General features: G+C 36.8%; 2 protein-coding genes across 9 annotated transcripts; one reads left to right on the forward strand and one right to left on the reverse strand.

Annotated features, from left to right (window-relative positions):
* Positions 1-10732: 10732 nt before the first annotated feature.
* On the forward strand, positions 10733-13261 carry LOC102614270 (uncharacterized). Of its 2 annotated transcripts, none has more exons than XM_006482714.4 (7): positions 10733-10906; positions 10997-11118; positions 11261-11313; positions 11427-11490; positions 11643-11685; positions 11780-11827; positions 12751-13261. In XM_006482714.4, exons 1-7 carry the CDS (start codon positions 10817-10819, stop codon positions 13012-13014), a joined length of 684 nt encoding a protein of 227 aa, XP_006482777.1. In that variant the 5' UTR covers positions 10733-10816; the 3' UTR covers positions 13015-13261. The 2 variants fall into 2 exon arrangements, with proteins under 2 accessions (XP_006482777.1, XP_006482778.1); XM_006482715.4 differs by having other exon boundaries at positions 10735-10906; positions 12723-13261.
* Positions 13262-13389: 128 nt separating this feature from the next.
* On the reverse strand, positions 13390-18263 carry LOC102614745 (uncharacterized). 7 transcript variants are annotated; one of them, XM_052443219.1, is made up of 8 exons: positions 18136-18263; positions 17888-17955; positions 17656-17748; positions 16631-17012; positions 15851-16047; positions 15226-15370; positions 14693-14846; positions 13390-13464 (listed from the first exon to the last, which is right to left on the reverse strand). In XM_052443219.1, exons 3-8 carry the CDS (start codon positions 17718-17720, stop codon positions 13421-13423), a joined length of 987 nt encoding a protein of 328 aa, XP_052299179.1. In that variant the 5' UTR covers positions 17721-17748; positions 17888-17955; positions 18136-18263; the 3' UTR covers positions 13390-13420. The 7 variants fall into 7 exon arrangements, with proteins under 7 accessions (XP_052299179.1, XP_024955553.1, XP_052299178.1 ...); XM_025099785.2 differs by lacking the exon at positions 17888-17955 and having other exon boundaries at positions 18136-18154; XM_052443218.1 differs by lacking the exon at positions 18136-18263 and having other exon boundaries at positions 17888-18126.
* Between the last annotated feature and the right edge of the window lie 5712 nt (positions 18264-23975).

Below are 23975 nucleotides of genomic sequence, written 5' to 3' on the forward strand. Positions count from 1 at the left end.
TCAGGATTGAACCATGTCAATTATCCCTGCTAGTGTCGATACTATTCTTCTTCTTCAGCACAAATAGTGCTACTAGAGCTGCTGCTTCTTCTAGTTCAACCAGTACTTCTTCTTCCGGCTGCATTAATAACAATAATAATAATAATAATAATAATGGGTCCATGATCCAAGAGCAGCAGCAGGGTAATTATTGTATGGAGGAAAATAACAACTACAACTTGGAGTTGTTATCAATAATGCCAGTGGACAGAAGCAGCAGCAGAATACTTGGTAACCCAGCAGATCCCGCCACTGGGACTACTGGGAACGGGGATAGACCAGCTTACGAATGCGGGCGAACCATCCCTTATACGGATCCGAGCTGCCTCCCCCGTCAAAACTCCAACAAGCATATTCCTGAGCATTGCGGCGCCCGCACTTACCCCTGTGGCTGACTGATCTATGTGCATTGTCTACTTATACTTGCTGGACAGATCAAGATTATTACTTTTACTATTGATTGATTCAGCTTCAGCGCTTCATATAATTTCTGTTCGTAGTAGTTAAATTCTTACTGTACTGCTCCTACCCCTTGCTTGCTTGCTTCCCCTTGCATGCTATTATTTCATTTGAACTCTGTTATTCATTTTATTTTTCTTTTCCTCTTCAATTACGTTTCTATGTGCATTTCCATCACCACTACTACCGCGCTGCGCCTGCACACACCTAATTCTTTTTTTCTAAATTTTTTTTTTAATTTGTTAATATATCATATCCCTCCTTTTGGTTTTGAGGGAGTTCTTAATTAATTTATTTATTATTTCTAAACTGAAGAAATACAAGGAGGAAATATTTTCAAGTAATAATTAATTTATTATTACTATTGCAAAAGAATAATATATTTAGTTAAAATTAATTGGTCTCGATTGAATGGTTGGTGAATGATGCCAAATTATATTTGCACGAATAATCCAAAAACACGTGAGACCTGCTCAATGATATTATTGTATATGTCCCAAATAAATTTTTTTCAACCACATCCTCTCTTGATCTAAAATTCACATGTTGACAGACAATTAATAAATAATTTAATTGTTTATATATTATTACTATATGACACTATTTTCCATACATTATTATTATATGAAGATTTTTAAAAGTTCAAAAGATCTCATATTAAGAGAGGAATCTAATCCGAAATAAGGAACTAGTGAATTGATTCAATAAAAAAAGTTAAATTGTGACAGTTTATATACATTGCATGGATTAATTGGGCCTTTAATTAATTTTACACACGCACATATATCTATCTATCTATATATATATATATATATATATATATCATTTTCTAATGATGATATATTTATTTTGTTAAAGTGGGGATGTCAGTAAAAAATTAAAAAAATATAAATTTTAATACACTAATAGATAAAAAAAATATTTAGATGTTTTAAAATACGTGTTTTATTTTATTTTATTTTAGTGACATACTTATTTTAACAAAATGAGAATGTCTTTGTTAGAGAATGACATACATACTCATATAATAATAATAATAATTCTTTAATGAGGGTATCTTTACTTTATTAAAGTGATGTATCAATAAAAAAATAAAAAATAGATTTCAATAACTAATAAACAAGAAAATATAATTTTAAATCTATTAAAATCTATATTTTTTATATTTTACTGATATTTTTATTTAATAAAATGAAAATATTTTCACTAAAAAAGGCCCTCTCTCTATGTGTGTTAATATATATATATATATATATATATATAAAGAGGTCGTAATTAAATGAGGAACTAGTGGTTTGTCAAGGCGTCAAACCAGGAGAAGACACAGATCCTACAATCACAGATGACAAAGCAAAGGGTTCGCCTAAGTTACATTCAATGTAACTTACGGCCGGCATGTAAAAATTCATCGAGCCCCCCATACTCTATGTTATTTATAATTTATTCGTAAGTATTATAAAATTTTTAAATTATAAAATTTCATTTTACCCCTTATACTTAATTTTATTTTATTAAAATCTTAGAGTTTGAATTCGCCTCCTATAATTTTAAATTTATAAAATAACCTCCATTTAATTAAAAAATATAATTATTATCAAATGAATTATAATTATAACTATTATTCTATTATAATCATAAATATAATTATATTTTTTAAATAGATTATTATTGTTATTATTAATAACAAGAATAAAAAGTGTTATAATTAATTAATCTATTAACAATAATTAATAATAAATTTTCGTTAAATTGTTAATAATAATAATAATAATAATTAATGATAATTATTATTAATAATTAATTTTTTTACTAATAATAACAATAAAAATAATTAAAATATAAAATAATAATTATGATAAAAATTAATGAATGATTTTATAGCAATTGGTTATAATTTAACTCATTCGGATTTTAATTCTAAGACAAAGCAAATACATAAATGGTAGAAATCAAATTTAGTTGAAAACATAATGAATTACAATCAGAATAGCTAAATTAAAATAAGGAATTAAAATCAGAATAATTTATTTACTTGAACTGTAGAGATCGTAACTAGAATGAGTTGTATTACTATTTATTTGTTTATTTTGTCTTAGAATGAAAATCATAATGAGTTAAATTGTAACATTGCTATAAAATTATTAATTAATTTTTATCACAATTATTATTTTATATTTTAATTATTGTTATTGTTATTATTATTCAAAAATTAATTAATAATAATAATTATCGTTAATTATTATTAGTATTAACAATTTAACAAATTTTTTTAATTATTGTTAATAGATTAATTAATTATAATACTTTTTATTCTTGTTATTAATAATAAAAATAATAATATATTTAAAGAATATAATTATATTTATGATTATAATAAAATAATAGTTATTAATTAAATGGAGGTCATTTTGAAAATTTAAAATTATAGGGGGTGAATTCATACTTTAGGGTTTCAATAAAATAAAATTAAGTGTATGAAATTAAACGAAATTTTATAATTCAGGAAATTGTATAATACTTACGAATAAATTATAAATAATATAGATTATAGGGGGCTCAATAAAATTAAATGTAACTTAGGCGGACAAAAAAAAAAAATCAACTTGTGATGAGGCGTGGAGTTTTTTTTTTTTGAGACTGATTAATCATCAGATTACTGCATTACACAGATATTTACAACAACTGCTTATTGTAGCAGAGATATTACACTGATATTTACAATCAGATATACATGATTGTGACTTACATTATTACAATGAATTCTATGAAGTACATGCCCAATATAAATAACCCCTCACAAAAAAAAATATTCATACTCCACTTATATTTCACAAAGGAGAAGGATATAAAGAACATTTAGCCCCCACAATACTTTTATAGGGGCTAGAACCGCTGTCCTCACTAGCATTGTGAGGGCTTTGTGGAGTTAAAAAGGAAAAAGGTGATAAGGACTTTTATTTTATTTTATTTATTTATTAATGAGTGACAACTGACAAGGAGTAATTCTATGTTAAGTGGATGGGAAACGGGTGGTTTGTCCAGGGCATCAAAGGACCCAGCAGTCGCAAATGACAAAAGTAAATCAACTCGTGATCAGTGAGAAAATTTTTTGCAGGACGGTTCATTTGTATTTAATCTTAAAATGGGACCGACCTATCAAATTTAATATTTAAAAAATATGAAATTTAATAAGTCTCATAATAAAATCCATTCTTATGTGATTTGAGAATGGACTGTTCCATGAATATCTCTGGAGAAGAGCGTGGAATTTCTTTTTTTATTTTATATAAAAAAAAGGTGACTAGTTCTAGTCACTCCACATTGTAATTAATATAGCAAATCCACAAGTAATTAATTAATTAAGTTGCATGATCTCAAGTTTTTCAACCCATATTTGTCATTGTCTCTCGTATTGAATAAGAAAAGCTAATTATCAATCGTAAGAAAATGACAAGATATGAATTATATATATCTGTAGTTTTACAACGAGGAAATGTTTTGCTCTCTCTCTCTCTATATATAAAAGTTTCAAATCAAGGATTTTTTATCATATTAAAATTAGAAATAACTTGAAAGATTAAAAAACACAAATTTTAATATACTCTAAGATAGAACAGACTGCATTAGTGTTTATACCTTTTTATCTTTTAGTTTCTCTCCAACTTTAATAAGGTTAGGTATCTCTAATTTGAATAATTCTAATATATGAGGAATAAACTAAAACAAAGAATTTCAATGTACTACAATAAAATATATTGCATTGAAGTTTGTTTTTCCTTGTTATCTTGTTTCTGACCTAATAAAGATTGGTATTATTGGATGCATAAATTCACGATCAAGGAGTTGAAAGTTCTTTGATACACTATAACTTTACAACCGGAGGCAACACTCCCATTGCTTGAGTTATCACACTCGGTGTCGTCACACTAGGCAATTTAGTTTATGATTTTACCTAAGACATGTACACTTGTAGTAGAGTTTCATAATTATGATCTGCACTCTTATAAGATACATTTCAATTGTAATTATAAAAATTCTAAACTTATTCTATCTAATAAGCTTTAATGTAGTTGAGTTCCATTATTGTTAGAACAAGAAATCCTTTAGTGAAAACCATCTTTCATGATCTAGAAACATTCATGTTGTATCACCAAGAATCAATAACAAAATATATAGAAGCGTACCTGAATCCATAATACTTAATTGCTCTCTACAATAGTGTAGTTAATCTTTTAGATAAACACATTCTCTTAGAGAATTCTTTAATTTTTTCTATGCTCTTTTTATGATGATAGGATGTCAGAAAGAATAGAAAATTCCGTGTGACTTGGGGACCATGACCACTTATATTGACAATTTTTCTTATTGTTTTTTGGTATTCCTATTTGAGACTATTATAAAAATAAAAATTACCCTTAAGTCTCTATACATTAAAGGCTCATACCCTATCAGATATATTAAAGCCCATATTATTGAAAACCTTAATAGATTAGTTTTAATTGGGCTTAACCTATATAACAATTTACAACACATAATTATTCACATATAAACTCAACTTTGGATTACAGATCCAACAATGATAGATTAAAATTTGAACAACTGTAACTTGTATATACGTAATTTCTCCATTTACAAAGAACTGGCTTTATTTGAGTCAAGTCATCAAAAGTTTCCATCCCTAGTGCTTCGTATTGTCACATGATGATTACTTTGCGCAATAATCCGTGCGATATTTAGATAACTTATAGCACAAAAGTTGCTAAGTAAACCTATCAAACTTCTTAAGCTAGCTAACTAAAGATGCTTAGGAGAAAGCTAGAGAGAAGATAGAGAAATGTAGCCAAAGAGTATTTCATAACTCGAAAGAGAGAATATAAGAGAGTGTTACCAGTATACTTGAGTTGCTTGTGCTTGGTGTGTGGTGTGTTAAAATAGGGAGGCTTCCTTAGTTTAGAGCATTCCATGCCACTTGCGCACTTGCGCAGCTTGCTTAACAATCCACTAAGTTCTAGAGATTATACAAGTGTAGAAGGAAAAATGTATCTAAAGAATACATCAATACACAAGTGTTGATGTATCTAGATAGCAGAAGAAAAAATAAAATCATTTAATTAAACTTTTGGGAAGAGAAGTCTAATAGTCCTAAACACTATGCAGATTAAATGACACTATAATCCAAAAGAAAATCTTGAACTCACATCGTTGTGAGATTTTAAATTAATGTTGGACACACGAAATTAAAGATAAAAAATCGATCAAGGTAATATTAATGGAGGATTCTTATTAATTTAATAATTTATTGAAATAATAAAAAAATCTTTATATTTATAATAGGTAACACATTTCCCTAAATAAATTTAGTAACTTGTAATAACTCATTCTGATTTCAAAATAAAGTAAATATGTCAATGACAATATAACTCATTCGATTCAAATTCTTACAGCTAAAATAAACGATTTATTTTTATTCTCATTTTCCATTCTGATTACAGTCAGTTGAATTCTGGCCATTTAGATTATTGATTAGTAAATTCAATATGAAAGCACAATTAATGAAGATAAGAGCAAAATGGGAAATTGTTACAAAATTATTTTGCCGGTGGCTCTTAGAATTAAACCTTAAAAACAGGCTTGCCGATCCAATTCTAATCAAATTGGAAGGCTTATAATTTAATTAGTTCTATAAAGAACCATAAAAAATTCTAGTGTTGAAAACAAATGCTTTCGTATGTTTTTTTGCCCAAGACTTATTGAAAAGTGGTTGAACAGAGCCAACTCGCGAGGTCATTTATTATGTCCCACCACAACATATGCGTCCACCATATGTCACTACCTAAGTAGCTACCTAGTTTCAATGCACAAACCATGTAGGACTGCAATCCATTTGCATTATTGCAAGAGACCTAGCTGGCTTCCTATATCGTATTGAGGAGGTTTACTCATTGAAAACCAAGTCCACGATCGAAGTCAATTGAGGGGCAAGAATAGCTGTAAGCCTTTCGTTTATTATCCATTAATACTTTTTTTTTTTTTTTTCCTGGCTATCGCCAAGTTATATCTTTTAAGTACTCTTGCAGAAACTTATACATAGTCACATAGATAGGACTAAGAAATAAATCATCAATCCATTTGATCATGATCATAAGCCGACCATTATGTCTTCGTCGGTTCTCTTCAGCACCAGTACTAGTAGTAATATTATTATTCAGCTGCATATATATAATTAATAATACGTCGGTAGCAGCAGCCTCCGTGTCTTTGAAAGACAACATCGCCATGATGAACATCATAATTGCGGGCTCAGAAGAGGTTCTGATGGAATCGGAAGTGAGTCATAGGCTTCTTGCGGCCTCTGGAGGAGACCCCATATCTTATAGATCTCTGGAGAAACCTCCATTCTGTGATGCGAAAATATATGGCAATTGCATTAAACCCATCAGCGGGAACAATCGGCGCCCTTGCACTTACTACAATACTTGCAAGCGTGGAGGCAGCTGATTTCTTGATGCTTCGTGCACGATAATCAGCGATATCGCTCATGCACTTACTACATTTGTTTGTATTATGGCAACTGCAAAAAAGAAAAAAGAAAAATTGTGATGTAGCAATAAGATGTAATAATTAATTAATTACATCATTAAAATTATGTTATTAAATCTTTAATTAACTTCTCCACTTTCTTTATTAATCCAAAGTTCTGCAGATCTGAAGGTAATTAATTGCCATTTTTTCTGAAGCTGGCTATGAATAGAACTTACAAAATGATCAAATTAATGCAATTTAGATGAGGGCAAGCATCCTTCGGAATCGGTTTCTGCCTCGTGCCGTCGTTAGTTTTTTGCACGCTACAATGTACACTTGGGGTAAATACTGTATGTTACCAGAAATCAACTACCAAAATTTATTGAGATTATAAGTCATTGCATGCTATTATTTTTATTACTATCATCAGCATCATAGCTTGAATCTGCAAATGACTTAATTCAAGACTCCCCTATTTAAACTAATAATCCCCAAAATCAAGTCCTAACCCTAATCTTTTGACTAAGATCAATATTTAACACAAATACAAGAATCAACAATTTAAACTAATAATCCCCAAAATCAAGTCCTACTAACCTTGATCTTTTGATTAAGATCAATATTTAACACAAATACAAGAATTAATACACAGAGAAGCAATGAAAATCAAAACTAACACAAGAGAAGATATTATAGTGATTCGGCCATGATCATCCCTACATCCACCGTGAAAATCGACCAAAGCTTTTATTATCAATGAGTTTACAAGAGGACATGCTTTAGAGAAAATATAAATGAAATTGTTGTTGGGATTATGTGCTCTTTAAATTATATTTATTTATTTATAAATATATTTTTTGATTAAATAAATATATTTTTTGATTAATAAAATATTTAATATAATTTTTTAAATATCTTAATTTCATAAATATTTTAAATAAAGTCCGTTTAATCATATTATATGTATTTATGTGATCATTATATGGATTCACAGAAGACAAATAAAAGTAATCTTATGATTAAATAAATTGAGTCATCAGTTCATAAATAGAGTTGGACGCTTTATTTATATTTAGATTGTAATAAATTCATTGAATGATTTGTCTTTATTGTATATGAATTTACTGATATAATTTGACTGCACTGAATTGAATCACATATGAGATTTAATTAATCTCAAAATGACTTTCAGACTTATTAAATCTAATAGATATTGATTTTATTGCAATCTCAATCTTCAGTTAATTATAGTTTCATAATCATAATTGTTAATCCATTTAAGTTACCAATGAGAGAGATACTTGATCATATAGTCGAGATTATCCAATATCTTAATAGAAGAAATTATGAGTAGTGATATTATATATTAACAGTACAAAATTTGTTCAACATATCTCTTGACAGGTTTTAGGTACTTGATCATAAAATTCTTTGGGTAGAATATGTTAACGTAATTAGTATGTTGAAAACGATCATTAGAGAAAACTAATAAGTATCAAGAAACAATATGAAATTAAATTAATTGGATAGCAGATTAACGATGTGGTATAAAAGATTGTTCAGTAAAGAAATCAATGTGGCATGCGTCGAATTCTTATTCGAGAACAATAGCCTAGATAACATACAATTATGGATGTCATTTTTAATCTTTTAGTGGAGTAGATTTGAAATTAAATAATCAAGCTAGTTTAATTATAAATTTAATTATTGTAGCCACTATTGTGTCTACATAAATGATTCTCAGATTAGCTCACTTAATTGATAGCACCATTACTTGATTGATAATCAAGATGACTTGCTATTTAGGTTAAACTTAATTATATTATTTGGTGGGGATGCTCCATTTAATATGCTTGTGTGTAAGGGACTTTATGTATAACTTATAAGGTCGGCTCCTACAATAAGAAGAAGTGATGCTTTTAATTTAAATAAAATATTTTTTATTTAATAGAATTATAAAAGGAGATAAAATAATGGCTTTATCTTATCTTTTAATTTAAATAATATCTTTTTGATTTAATAGAATTAAAAAAGAGATAAAATAAGGAGTCTAGATTTCCACTATAAAGATATAAAAAAGGCTTGTTTTTTCTCAAAAGAAAAAAAGAAAACACAATATATAAAACAAATTTTTTTTTTCTCTCTAACTTTAAAAGAAAAAGTTCTCTATTGCTGGTTGCTTGGAGTACTGATAAAGATACCCATATGACAAATGCAAATAGAATTTAAATCATAACTTGAAAGAATGTTAGTGATGGATTGTTATCAAACAAGATTACTTCTATAAAAAAAAAATAAAGGTATGATTTTTAAATTATAATAATTCTACATGTTGCATGAAAATTACAATTTACAATCCAAATATTTCGATTTTTAACCAACACTTATCCAGCCACAGAACAAGCTGCAAGGCTTTGTATACAACCAGAAATTGATCCAAAAAGTTCTTTCACCAATCAGCGTCGGTCACTAGGTTTGTAATAAACCCAGAAAGTTTCCGCCATTCGTAACAACCTTAACAAAAGTTTGAAACAACTTTGACCACACGTGTCACATGTGTATGACCTTTAATCTTCAAAACGGCAACTACGGGTTATCGTTTAAGGCAAATGGCTTAAGTGATGCACTTGACAAGTCATTTGCTTCACTAGCTGCACCAGACGTCATTGGGCTGGCGTGGTATATGACAAGATAGAAACCAAACGACAATATTGTATGGCAAAGCAGAGGTTATCTAACTCCATAACCTTACACCAATAAATCCTACATGGGCTCATGTCTAAAAAGCACATAATAATTAACCCCAAAACCAGCTATCTTTAGATTAATCTGAGCAGAAGCATAAATTAATTAAATGATTAGGATCTATGTGACACCTTATCCAAATCTTTAATCGAAGAATCCTAATTCAAACCATAGAGGATAATTTAAATGAAAGTTACTTTTTTTCTCCCAAGTACTCTACTATCGAACTAGCTCATCATTCTTTTAAAGGACACATCAATTATTGCTGGAGCACTCTAATCAATCCTTTAAAAACATTTCGACTCTTTTGGGAGGTCATCCTACTCTTCTGAAACAACCCAAGACCTATTTTATCAAATATTTCTTTATTTTTCTCTTAAACTAAACACTAATTTGAGCATTAGAATTAGATCTTTAGCAGCTTGAAAATAAGTAATTGGCAAGAGTGAGAAAGTTGGATTGGATCATAAAATGATTTTTCTTGGAAATTATGGACCCAAAAGTGAAAGGTTAGGAACCCTTAAAATTCTTCATTAGACCAATTTTCAAGTGAAATTACCTTAATAACCAATGATAAATTATTATTTTTTTTAATTTTGAATGGGAATTCAACTAAACACTTAAAAAATTCTATTTAAAAATTCTTTACATTCACTCCATTTCATAAAAACACACACACACATATTAAATGTTAATAAAGATTTTTATTTATTTAAAAAACTTATAAGAGTTTAGACTTTAGAGTTACGGAAATAAAAGTTATATAATAAGAAAAAATAATTTAAGATTTTAAGATTTGTAATATATTTTATAAATAAAAGCTTAAAAAATACTTATTTAGATAAATTTTTTAAGAAAAATGATTAATTTTAATATATGAGTTTGAATTTCATAAATTAAATTGAGATATTTTAATAAACAAATCTAAAAAGAATTTGAGAGGGGTGTTAAAAGCTCCTCTCAAAGTTTATTGGGTTAAAAGATAATTAGGTCATCCTCGACCTCCACCTTGACCTCAAAATTCAAAAGCAAATAAAAAAAGAAGTAGAAGATGAGCAGCAACAGCAGCAGGCGTGGCGCGCCGAAGCACCAGAACCGCTACGCCTGGAAGCCGAAAGCTGGCCAGAAGATCAATGAAAGAGTGAGCATTAATTAATTAGAAACTGTTAGCTTGCTTACTTGATTAATTTAATTTAATCTAATTTGTTTGTTATGTGTTGTTAATGAGTAGGAAGTTGGTGGAAAACTAAGACCCTACCCTGAGATAACGGGAGTATGTCCTCGATGTAAAGATCAGATTGATTGGAAACGCCGTTATGGCAAATATAAACCTCTCTCTGAGCCTGCCAAGTGGTCTGATTTTGATTTCTACCCTTCTTTTCTCTTTTTATTTTCACATGTTAATGCATCATCTTTATTTCTATCATGTAAAACCATTTTTAATCCTTGATATCATTTTCTATGTGTAATTATCGATTATAATGATAATGTGCAGTCAACGTTGTACCAAGCGTGCCGTACGTCAAGCTTACCATAACCTCTGTCCTGGTGGGTGTGCTATTTTTGGGGACTATAATATAGTAATAAGCCAATGATTGAGCTTTTCCATTTTCTGTCTTCTTCTTTTTTTTTATCATTATCTAGTGTTGTTGTTGGCTTAGGTTGTGCGAAGGAACAAAATGTATGTGCAAAGTGTTGTTCCCGCGTGGATCGTGTGATTGGAAGGTTTGGCTAATTCTCTTTGATCGTCTAAATATATGATTGAATTTAGTAGTTGGGTATTACTAGCAAAACCATTTGCTTCCCCCCACCCCTCTCTTTGAGATTGTTAATACTTTTTTGGAGCTCTGTGTCATTGTCTTCTGATTTTTTTGTAGAGACCTTGCAGAGGTAGAGGCTGAACAAAAGATGCTTGAAGCAGTTTGTATTCACTTGTCAGCAATATGATTGTCCTGTAAAATTAGAGTTTTTTCTTTTAACAATTAAACTGACGGGTATATGGATTTTATTACAGGCACTAAAAAATGCTCGAGAGAGAGATCGAAGAATTCTTCTACGTGCTGTAAGCTCCTACACTGCTATTCTTGATCTAAATATATGTGTTTCTTTTTGCCAAGTGAAGAAAAATTTCAAATGCTTTTTCATTTTGTTTGCAATTGATCTTTACCAACTGCTTTTTTAAGGAGGCAACTTGTCTGAATGACACAAGTCAAGCCACATTCATACTTCAATCAAAAATATAAATGGGCCCTTTCTCAGCGATGGAATATCAAAATCATGTCCAAAAAAGTAAATTAACCATATTGTTGATGCTAAGTTAAATTGTTGAGTTTTACTGCATTTGAGATTTGAACTACTAGTAAAATCAAGGTTAAGAAGGGATATTTTGGGGTGTTCAACTTCTATTCTCAGTACTTGAATTTATATAATTGTCTTTCTGACAATCATCTGAAACAATGCAATAGTAAGACAAGACAGTTTTGAGAATATCTTTCTGAAGTTTTATGTTAGATGGACTATGAAGATTGGGGCATTATCTTCCATTTCAACTGCTTTCTGTAGTTTTGATTTGCATGGTTGACTATGAACTATTGATTAGACACCAGTGTCTTATCCCGTCTTCCCTTGATATTAGAGGGGTGGTGGCAGTGGAGAGGGCATCTTGTTTGACTGTCTGACTGAGACATATAACTTGCTACCTCTTACCTAGTAGGCCAAAATCACAGTTTGAATAGATTAAGTTTCCGTAGGCAAGTCCTGAAAAAATTGGTTGAAACTTCAGAAGTTGGATTACTATAGCTTCATGAAGGTGTTTGAATCATCATATTAACCAGTCTGTGATCTTGAACCTTTTTAATTCTAGGAATAAATTGCCTTTTGTGCTCATATTGAGTTGTGGCTTTTTTTTTTTTCTAAAGTTTAATTTGCTTAGCATTGAATGCTATTTATTCTAATAGATGGATAAAGGTAAATCTGAAAATTCAGCAAAAAATCCAGCCAACAAAAATAAAGTTGGGGAATTATTTCCTTCCGCATCACTTGAGGAATATGCTGCAAAAAGCAGAGGTGACAAAGACAATAACAATGGTGATAACATGGATAAAATCAATGATGAAGATGATGGTGTTGACGGTGAAACTGGAGTTAGTGATCTTGATGACGATGATGATGATTATGTTGAAGATGCTGAACAAGTTTGTAATTGGTAGATGCCAAACTTCTTTCAAGCTGCTTTTAGTATGCCGATGATCTCCTACCAATAACAGTGGATATGCTGATCATTTTCCTTTATTTTGGCCATTGTGCATCTATAAGATAGATCATATTTACTGGAAAGTCAGATTAAATTTTGTTTCCCCTTGTTTATGTAGTGTTATTTTGTGCGATTTGCTGTCAGTATTTACAATGAAAGTTTTGTAAGCCAAATGAAGCTACAGTTTGTATTATCAAAATATCTGAACGAGCAGCATCCATCCTCTCTGTTTCTTTTGTCTAATCGTTCTGAATTTTGAATGTTGTTCAAATCCTTAAATAATTGAAAATGTTATGACATGTGATTACTGTTTCCTCAGGCCAATAGAAGCTCTATATACCATCTTGTATTTCACTTTTGTTCTCACTTACGACTGGACTTGAGATATAACGTGCACATCTTCTATTCACCGATGTATAGAACCCACCCACATCTTCCACATTGATCTGCAAATGATGACAGGTTAATTTAACTATGGATTCTGTTGAATTCCGAGCAACATTTTTGGTCAACCTGAGTGCCAAATATATCCAGGGATCCGCAAGATTACTCAATACAAGCCATAGGTGTATGTGTGAGAGCAAGAAATAAGAGGGAGACAGATTTCTGCCATATTTCAAACTCAGAATTGTTGAACAGCATAGCTGATACATATATCCCGGAATGGAAAAATTGCAAGTGAACTGTCTGATAAACAAACTGACTAAACTGTATAGCTGATACATATATCCTGGAGTTGCCTAACAAACAATTCTTCACTGGGAACAAAGAATTCTTCATTGAGGACATGCTGCAAATTCTAGATGATTTCCTATAAAAGGGGTGGGGGTGGAGAATATCTAGCTTAAAAGAATCTTGGCGAGATCTAAAAGAGCTTTCAAAAAATTCAATCAATCTTCCGTTAGCATACTAGATTTAGAAAAAAGAAAAAAGAAAAAAGAAAAAAGAAAAAAGAAAAAAGAAAAAGAAAAGTCTTTTGAGGATGTTCAAGCACATCCATGTCCAAAAATATATATTGAATCCCAGCAGCTCTGAACCCCAAATACTTGAATGGTTCTGACCATTGTTTAGGTCACATCTATTATTCATCTTTGGCACACAGTCGCTCTGAAAATAAAAAAAACAACAATATTTTCTCAGCTTTAAGAATAACAAGAGACACATGCATATAAAGGAGATTCAGATTAAACACTAAAGAGGAAAAAGAAAACTTTTTCTTCATGGGAAATCAAGAAAGTACAAAAGATAAAGATACATCAACATTCAGGGACAGACAAATACCCAACACATAACCGCAATACATGCTTCATGCTTGCAGTCTAAACTAATGAACTCATTTGATAAAACTATATGGCATGATAAAGAGAGAGTTTGTGATCACTAAAATGAGAATCAATAATCATCAGATCATCCACGTGGTCATCATACAGACTCACAGGATCCAAGACCATGAACCCCCACCATCTGGGTCCAGTTCCATGACCACTGAGATTATGGCTTTCAAAAAATGGGCCACAAAATAAAGTAGCAATCAGAATGACAAACAACAGACTGCAGAGATCGCCTAGTAGTTTCATGCATCAAAATTCATACAACAAGGTTCAATTTATATATTTGTTCATGTTATTGTTCCTTTAATAATAAATGGAAGTCCAAAAGGAAAAGAGCCCATACTCAAATATTCATAGGCTAGTATCATTGACGTTCCCCATGCCGACATGCTGAAGAATCTCGGACCCAATCCTCGATATAAACCTTTCCATCCGTCTTCTGAAATCAATTTTTTCACAACTTGAGTTGCAGAGGGTCTCCTATCATGCCCCATCACCTAGAATGCCGAGATAGCTCTTTAACACAAAACATATGTAATCATAGAGATATGCAGTTATATGATGAAGTGAAGCTTCAAGCCAGCGTACCCCACATGAATAGAAAGGAAACATATAGAAAGTCATTGAAATATTTTTCTAGTTACATTTAGAAAGATGACGTAGCTAAGTCTCATCCAAAGTGCCTAAACATTAGAATATAAAGGAAAATATGCTAGAAAAAGGTGAAGGCCTTTACGTTTTATTACATACAGACACATGTTCAGAGAGAACTATTTGCTATTTGGCTATTTTCACTTATACCCTTAGAAAATGAACTCAACCACAATGCAATAACAGCCAAAAAAGATATTGGAATTATAAAAGAAAGAAGAAGACCTGTAAGCGAGTCTTGATAGTGTCCAATGGAGTAGTGATGCATGATGCTGTTGCACCGGCAATAAGTCCTCCAGTTGCTTGAACTAGGACTATTTTCGACTGGCTAGGTACAGCGTCATCAATGCCTGTTCCATGGCCTAAGAACCTAATGAAAAAAATCAGGATAATTAAGAAACATTGGGATCCATCCTGATAGCCAGTAGTTAGTTCATGAAAAGCTGATAGCTCATCTATTTAAACTGCACATGAAAGCCCAACAATTAGTTAATTTTATGGAACTTGCAATTTCTAACTTCCCAATGCCAATATCTTCATTCACCACACAACTAAGATTTAGATCAATGAAATTGAAATCTAAGTTTGGGCAAGAAAACACTTGGAGTTGGTGACCACTTTCGAATGGCATGGAACATTAAGGATATCATTGTGATTGACTTAAAATCTATATAAAAGTGAAATTCCCCAGATTAGCCAGCAAATTAAGCGTCTGATCTACAATCTAAAGTTACATCACGATGTAGTTGACTAAGATGATGAAACATTAACTAATCAGTGAATGTTCCTATTCTAATTTATCATTTTATAGACATTTAGCTTCCACAGAGAACAAAAAATAACATTTCACCTCCAAATGACGCGCTGGCTTGAACCATAACTTGCCCACCAGACAGCACTTGATGGGGAATAAGTCATAACAGATAGACCAAACCCTCTGTATAATCCACGAAGGCCATCAGACTGTATAACCTTACGAGCAACATCCAGGCCACCACTATACTTCGCATGGCCTGAATACCCTTGCACCATCAATTTTTGGCTAACCTGTTCAAAGTTCATCCTAAAAAGATTTAGCATCCTGCATATCTCTACCTATATCTTCTTCTTCTTTGTTCACATATTTTTTATTCTTTTGTCCATCAGAAAAGCATTGATAATGGAATATTTAGCAGATTGCATTCTCTGATTATTCCCTCTTCTTCCTTCCTTTTCTTTTTAAGAAAACATAAATAAATCAGAAAAGCATGGATATAGAAAAATAAATCAGAAAAGGATGGATATAGAATTATGAGCTTTTTATTTATGATCACAAAAACAAACAAAATTTCCTGAAAACAATGGACGCAATACAAAGGCCATAAACTAATATATAGATCAACATTGTATCCGTTCATAGTTATTTTTCCAAAAAAGGGTAAGTGTTTAAATGGAGACTTCTCTAATATTAGAATACAACCAGTCAATTATGTGGGTCAATTATAACTTAAAGTAACAGCCTTCAAATTTAGCATAAGTAAGAAACTCCCCAATTAACTGAACATACATATATATGCATAAGTACAAATCCCCACATGTAATTTTAATATCAACATGTTTCAAAAAATGACCGGTTGAAAAGATGACATACAACGTCAATTGGAACAAACACAGCTTGAGCGCACATTGATGCTGTCATGCCAGCAATTCCATTTGCTATTGCTGCCTGTGCAGGTTCTGATAGTTTAAATGGTTCGACTATCTTGAAAGCCGCTGCTTTTGTCGTCTCTAAAGCAGTCAGAAATAGTATCCTGGCAGGGATTGCACCAGTAATTACTGTACCAAAACCTCTGTACAGACCAGGAATCCCATCAGTTCTAAGAATACCTCTGATAACAGAAAAGGCATTTCTCTCAGCAGTGTCTTTTGTAGCAACCTGAAGCCTGGTTTTTACAACAGAGACTGGATACAGTGCCACTGTAACCCCCGTGAAGAGGCCAGCTCCAACAATGTAAAATTTTGTTTTGTCAAGCCTGCAGAATGAGCATATAAGAACATGTAGTTTTTTTTTTTTTAAAAAAGGTGTACAATTAGGAAATAATGGTTGGAGGTATGAAAGGGCAAAGAAAAATGCACAAGTTGATTTCTTAATTAGGGTTAAACTACAACCAAGATCACAAATATTGATGCTTTTGAGGGCTTGCTTGAATAATCACATTTTGGAGTCACATGTTGAAACTACTATTGATTCATGATTATAACCATGTATAATCATAGGAGTTGGAGTTTATTCTTCCATTTTGAAGTTAATTTGTATCCCTACACGAGTTTCAAACTTTTCCACCATTTCTAATCTATATATAATTCAATACAAGCACAAGCACACTTTGTGTAACTTAGCTTGCTATAAAATAAATGTAAATATAGAGAGCACATAGATAGATATGTTTAATATCAGATATTGGGAGACTGCACAAAGGAACATATGAAAATAATAATTTATATCACCCCCCTCACTAAAGGGAGATTAATACTAAGGCTACTCTCCGGAGGAAACATTCTATCATCGGCTCGAGAGTCACCTGTAGCTTAAGAAATTTCTAAATAAATTGACGGATATTTAAATTAAGAAAATAAGATGAATGAAGCAAAAAGTGATGAGGATACGATACGTACTTTTCCCAGTCAATCTCGGTCTGACCTAACGTCTGAACCCGGGAATTGGACGCGTCCATTGTCATTGATGGTTGAGGTTGACTCCTTCAAAATCTAAACAACAAAAACAAGACAAATCCAATCTGTCTCTGCAACTCAACAATCAAAATCGATAATGCATCACTTTTCGAAAGCCAAAATTGTTATAATGACTTTTTCAACCGTTGAATGTTCAAAAATGGACGATCACTGCCCTGCTCCCTGCAATCTTCGTCAGCCTCCCCTCCTTTCAGGTTACTTGGAGCAAAAACTTTCTACTTCCTGTGATGAAGAGGAATCGATGCCAATTCATTTACACTTCTTTCATCTCTCCTTTTGTACCAATATGAGAATAAGAATGGGACTAAAGTGCAAGCAAATGTGAAAAAAAGAAAAAAAAAGGAATGAATTTTATAATATTGCAGATTATTAGTCAAAGTTCATAGTTGTTCATGTTCATACCCAGTTTTTGGTGCAGGCTGCTGCTAGCAGGCTCGTATCGCTTACTGGGTTGAGGCCCATGTTCATGTAGGTTTTGACTTTTGATTAGGCTTTACTACCCTCCCACGAGTCACGAAATTCTTTATAAAGCCTTATTTTTTTTTTATTGAAATTATCTAAATAATTAAGGATAAATAATACTGTTTATCGGTTGAAATTTTGTAGGAGGATAGTCAACTTTTTTTAAAAATATTTTATAAATAAAAAATTGGGGATGTTTTAAGAAATAAATTCAAAAAGTGTTAAAAGGGGTACTAAAAGCTCCACTCGCAGGCTTTCGGTTTAAAGTTTTTTCTTGATTTGGGTTTAGGGCCCACTATAACATATAGTGAGCAGCCCAACCTTTTTCTAACGGTTAACATTTCTAAAGTAACAGTGGCTCTCGCTTAAAAGAATGAGCAAGCAAGCATAGTCTAAGTCTAGTACTGGTGTAAGTTAATGTATAATATCAGCTGGTTATGGTATAATTCCTTGAAAATCAAGCTAACCTCTCTCCCTCTCTTAGTGCTCCTCCTCTTTATTATTATTATTATTTAAAACAAGCAGCCCAACCATGATCGTTCTGTTCATGAATGTGCTTAATATTCTTTAGAGTAGAGGTGGGTAAAATCAGATTCAGATAAATCTGATTGGATTTCGAGTTACACTAATAATTTCAAAATCTATTTTTTTTTAATTGAAGCAATCAAGCAAAACAATAAACCACATCATATATTTTCATTTCAAAATTTTTAAATTAATTATTTAAAACAATCTAGTCAAATACCATAAAAAGCTTCGTAGTGGTGGCTGTCGAGGTGAAGCAAGCTGCAGCAGTTGCGGTAACCAATGGAGCAAGCGCCAGCAAACAACAATGGTCGAAGTACAGTAGATTGCGTTGGCGCGCTGCGGCAACAGTGATGGCTTGGCTTCACGTGGTTGCTTCTGTGACTATTGGCTGCTGCTTTGCACAGTTGCATCTCCGATCTGTTGCATGCTGCTTTGAGCAGTTGCTGTTTCGCATTTTGTTGTCTCCGATATCCGAGGCCTGATCTCAATGTGTGTGAACGTGTGCTGTGTGGTGTGACTTTGTTTGTTTCATTAATTTTTTTTTTTAATGTCAAAGCCAACCCGATCGGTTAATCCGATTCGAACTCGATATTTTTCAGATCAAGTTGGGTCGGGTCAGATCGGCTGTTTTGCCCAACCTTCTTTAGAGTTTATTTTAGTTACATTTTAGTGTATGTAATGTCAAATGTAATACTAAATATAATGAAAGCAACAACTTCCAGCTAGAAGTACTTTTATTTTGTTTTCTCACGAAAATTGAAATATTTTTATTCAGAAAAGAAAGTTAAAATAGTCTAGTTAAGTTCTTAGACTGAATCATCGCCACGTATTCTGTTTCTCTCTCTCTTTCTTTCTGTTTCTGTTGTGCACTAACTAGGTAAAAAACAAAGAAAAAAACACCATTCATAATTTGGCAATCACAACAGGAAATGGAGTTCATGTTTCTACCTAATTCTAAATTCTTCTTTGAAATCACTACTTGCACCTTTTTGCTTCTCTTTTGGCTGACTTCTGCAAGCTTGGTGCAATAGGTTAGCTTGTTCCTTCTTTATTCAATTTTTTTCGTAGTTTTTTTGTTGAAAAAATCAAAAGCCTACATGCATTTTTGGTTCTATCCGGTGGCCACAAATATTGACAATTTAGAAGAGTTGGAGCCACACATGCATGCATTTTCAAAAAAGGAAGAAAATGGTTGTTGATTTCTACCACTTGTGAGTGCGATAATTAAATGCATGCATGGGGAATTTCTCTTATAAATACCAAGCCATTTTCTTGGGTGTGTGCATCCTAAAATTCTTTAATTCATCTCCTCTCTCGAGAAGCTGAGAGTTTGAGGAGTGAGAGAACTAAGAGTTTTTTAATAAATTCTTGAGTAACTAGTGAGTGAAGGATAAAACCGGCCATTTTACTTTGCGGCCCCAGAGGCCGTGTGCCATAGCCCCCGCCCCGGACCGCACCCGCCCGAACCCGACCTCACCCACCCGCCGTGTGCCGATCCCGCCCCGCGGTTCCCACCGGGGCACGAACTGCTCCCTGGGGGGCTGAAACCGGCAAAACCGGCAAAACGGCCCCGATCATGCCTGTTTTTCGGCGTTCAAACCGCCGCGCGGCTACCCCCTATCTCGATGCCCCCGCCCGGCTGGTCCCGTGGGACGAAACGGAACTGCAATCGGAGGTCCCGATCATGAGTTACGGCCGAAACTGGCAAAACCGGCCATTTTACTTTGCGGCCCCCGAGATCATGCCCATTTTTTGGTGTTCAAACAGCCGCGCGGCTACCACCCCATCCTGATGTCCCCGCCTGGCTGGTCTGTGGGATGAAACGGAACCGCAATTGGAGGCCCCGATCATGAGTTACTGCCGAAACCGATAAAACCGGCCATTTTACTTTGCGGCTCCCGAGGCCGTGTGCCATAGCCCCCGCCCCGGACCGCACCCGTCCGAACCCGACCGAACCCGCCCGCCGTATGCCGACCCCGCCCCGCGGTCCCCCCGGGGCACGAACCGCCCCCCGGGGGGCCGAAACCGGCAAAACCGACAAAACGGCCTCGATCTTGCCCATTTTTCGGCGTTCAAACCGCCGCGCGGCTACCCTCCCATCCCGATGCCCCCACCCGGCTGGTCCCGTGGGATGAAACAGAACCACAATCGGAGGCCTCGATCATGAGTTACGGCCGAAACCGGCAAAACCGGCCATTTTACTTTGCGGCCCCCGAGAACGCGCCCATTATTCGGCGGTCAAACCGCCGCGCGGCTACCCCCCCATCCCGATGCCCCCGCCCGGCTGGTCCCGTGGGACGAAACGGAACCGCAATCGGAGGCCCCGATCATGAGTTACAGCCCAAACCGGCAAAACCGGCCATTTTACTTTACGGCCCCCGAGATCATGCCCATTTTTCGGCGTTCAAACCGTCAAGTGGCTACTCCCCCATCCCAATGCCTCCGCCCGGCTGGTCCCGTGGGACGAAACGGAACCGCAATCGGAGGCCCCGATCATGAGTTACGGCCGAGACTGGCAAAACCGACCATTTTACTTTACGGCCCCCAAGATCATGCCCATTTTTCGGCGTTCAAACCGCTATGCGGCTACCCCCCATCCCGATGCCCCCGCCTGGCTGGTCCTGTGGGACGAAACGGAACCACAATCGGAGGCCCCGATCATGAGTTACAGTCGAAACCGGCAAAACTGGCCATTTTACTTTGCGGCCCCCGATGCCGTGTGCCAAAGCCCCCGGCCCGGACCGCACCCGCCCGAACTCGACAGAAGTGTGCCGATACCGCCCCGCAGTTCCCCACGGGGCACGAACCGCACCATGGGGGGCCCAAACTGGCAAAACGGCCTCGATCATGCCCATTTTTTGGCGTATAAACCGCTGCGCGGCTACCCCCCATCCCGATGCCCCCGCCCGGCTAGTACCGTGGGACGAAACGGAACCGCAATCGGAGGCCCCGATCATGAGTTACTGCGGAAACCGGTAAAACTGGCCATTTTACTTTGCGGTCCCCGAGGCGGTGTACATAGCCCCCGCCCCGGACAGCACCAGCCCGAACCCGACAGAACCCGACCGAAGTGTGCCGATACCGCCTCGATCATGAGTTACAGCCAAAACCGGCAAAATCGGCCATTTTACTTTGCGGCCCCCGATGCCGTGTGCCATAGCCCCCGGCCTGGACCGCACCCTCCCAAATCCGACAGAAGTGTGCCGATACCGGCCCGCAGTCCCCCTGGGGCACGAACCGCCCCATGGGGGGCCCAAACTGGAAAAACCGGCAAAACAGCCCCGATCATGCCCATTTTTTAGCGTATAAACCACCGCATGGCTACCCCCCCATCCCAATGCCCCCACCCAGCTGGTACTGTGGGACGAAACAGAACCGCAATTAGAGGCCCCGATCATGAGTTACAGCGAAAACCGGTAAAACCGGCCATTTTACTTTGCGGTCCCCGAGGCGGTGTACATAGCCCCCGCCCCGGACAGCACCAGCTCGAACCTGACCGAAGTGTGTGGATACCGCCCCGGGGCACGAACCGCCCCCTAGGGGGCCCAAACCGGCAAAACCGGGAAAAGGGCCCCGATCATGCCCATTTTTCGGCGTTCAAACCGCCACGCGATTACCCCGCCATCCCGATGCCCCCGGACCCAGGTCCCGTTGGACCAAACGGAAATGGAATCGAAGGCTCGGATCATGAGTTACGACCAAAACCGGCAAAACCTACTAAGCGGCCCCCGATTTTACCCATTTTTCGGCGTTCAAACCGCCGCACAGCTACCCACCCATCCCGATGCCCCCGGACCGCTGGTCCCGTGGGACGAAACGGAAGCGGAATCGGAGGCTCCGATCATGAGTTACGGCCCCTTCTTTGCTGCCCCCGAGGCCATGCGCTACAGCCCCCCGGGGGGCCGACCCGCCGGCCGCACCAACCTGAACACCACCAAACGCGCTCGCCGCCTCCCGATCCCACCCCGCGGTCCCCCCCGGGGCATGAACCACCCCCCGGGGGGCAAAAACCGGCGAAACCGGCAAAACCGCCCTGATCATGCCTATTTTTCGGCGTTCAAACCGTCGCGCGGCTACCACCCCATCCCGATGCCCCTGGATCGCTGGTCCCGTGGGATGAAAAGGAATCGGTGGCCCTGATCATGAGTTACGGCCCCTTATTTGCGACCCCCGAGGCCATGCACTATAGCCCCCTAGGGGGCCGACTCGGCGGTCGCACCCGCCCGAACCCCACCGAACACGTCCGCCGCCCCCCGATCCCGCTCTGCGGTTCCCCCCTGGGCATGAACCGCTCCCCGGGGGGCCGAAACCCGCAAACCCGGCAAAACGGCCCCGAACATGTCCATTTTTCGGCGTACAAATCGCGGCGCGGCTACCCCCCCATCCCGATGCCCCCGGACCCCTGGTCCCGTGGGACCAAATAGAAACGGAATTGGAGGCCCGTATCATGAGTTACGGCCAAAACCGGCAAAACCTACTGAGCGCACCTCGATCATGCCCATTTTTCGGCATGCAAACCGCCGCGCCGCCACCCCCTCGTCCAGATGCCCCCGGACCGCTGGTCCCGTGGGAAGAAGCGAAACCGGAATCGGAGGCCCCGATCATGAGTTACGGCGCCTTCTGTGCGGCCCCCGAGGCCGTGCACTATAGCCCGGGGGGGGGGGCTGACCCCCCAGCCTCACCCGCCCGAACCCCACCGAGCGCGCCAGCCGCCTCCCGATCCCACCCTGCGGTCCCCCCCGGAGGGCAAAAACCGGCAAGACGGCCTCGATCATGCCCATTTTTTTGAGATCAAACCGCCGCGCGGCTACTCCCCCATCCTGATGCCCCCGGACCCCTGGTCCCGTGGGACCAAACGGAAACGGAATCGGAGGCCCCGATCATGAGTTACGGCCCCTTATTTGCGGACTCCGAGGCCGTGCGCTATAGCCCGCCAGGCCAACCCCCCGCCGGCCGCACCCAGGGCATGAACCACCCCCGGGGGGCCGAAACCGGCGAAACCGGCAAAACCGCCCCGATCATGCCCATTTTTCGGCGTTCAGAACGCCGCACGGTACCCCCCCATCCCGATGCCCCCGGACCCCTGGTCCTGTGGGACCAGACGGAAACGGAATCGGAGGCCCGGATCATGAGATACAGCCGAAGCCGTCAAAACCTAATAATCGCACTCGGATCATGCCCATTTTTCTGCGTTCAAATCGCCGCGCGGTTACCCCCCCATCCCGATGCCCCCGGTTCGCTGGTCCCGTGGG

This window comes from Citrus sinensis, chromosome 6 (genome assembly GCF_022201045.2).
Source record: "Citrus sinensis cultivar Valencia sweet orange chromosome 6, DVS_A1.0, whole genome shotgun sequence".
Classification (NCBI taxonomy): domain Eukaryota; kingdom Viridiplantae; phylum Streptophyta; class Magnoliopsida; order Sapindales; family Rutaceae; genus Citrus; species Citrus sinensis.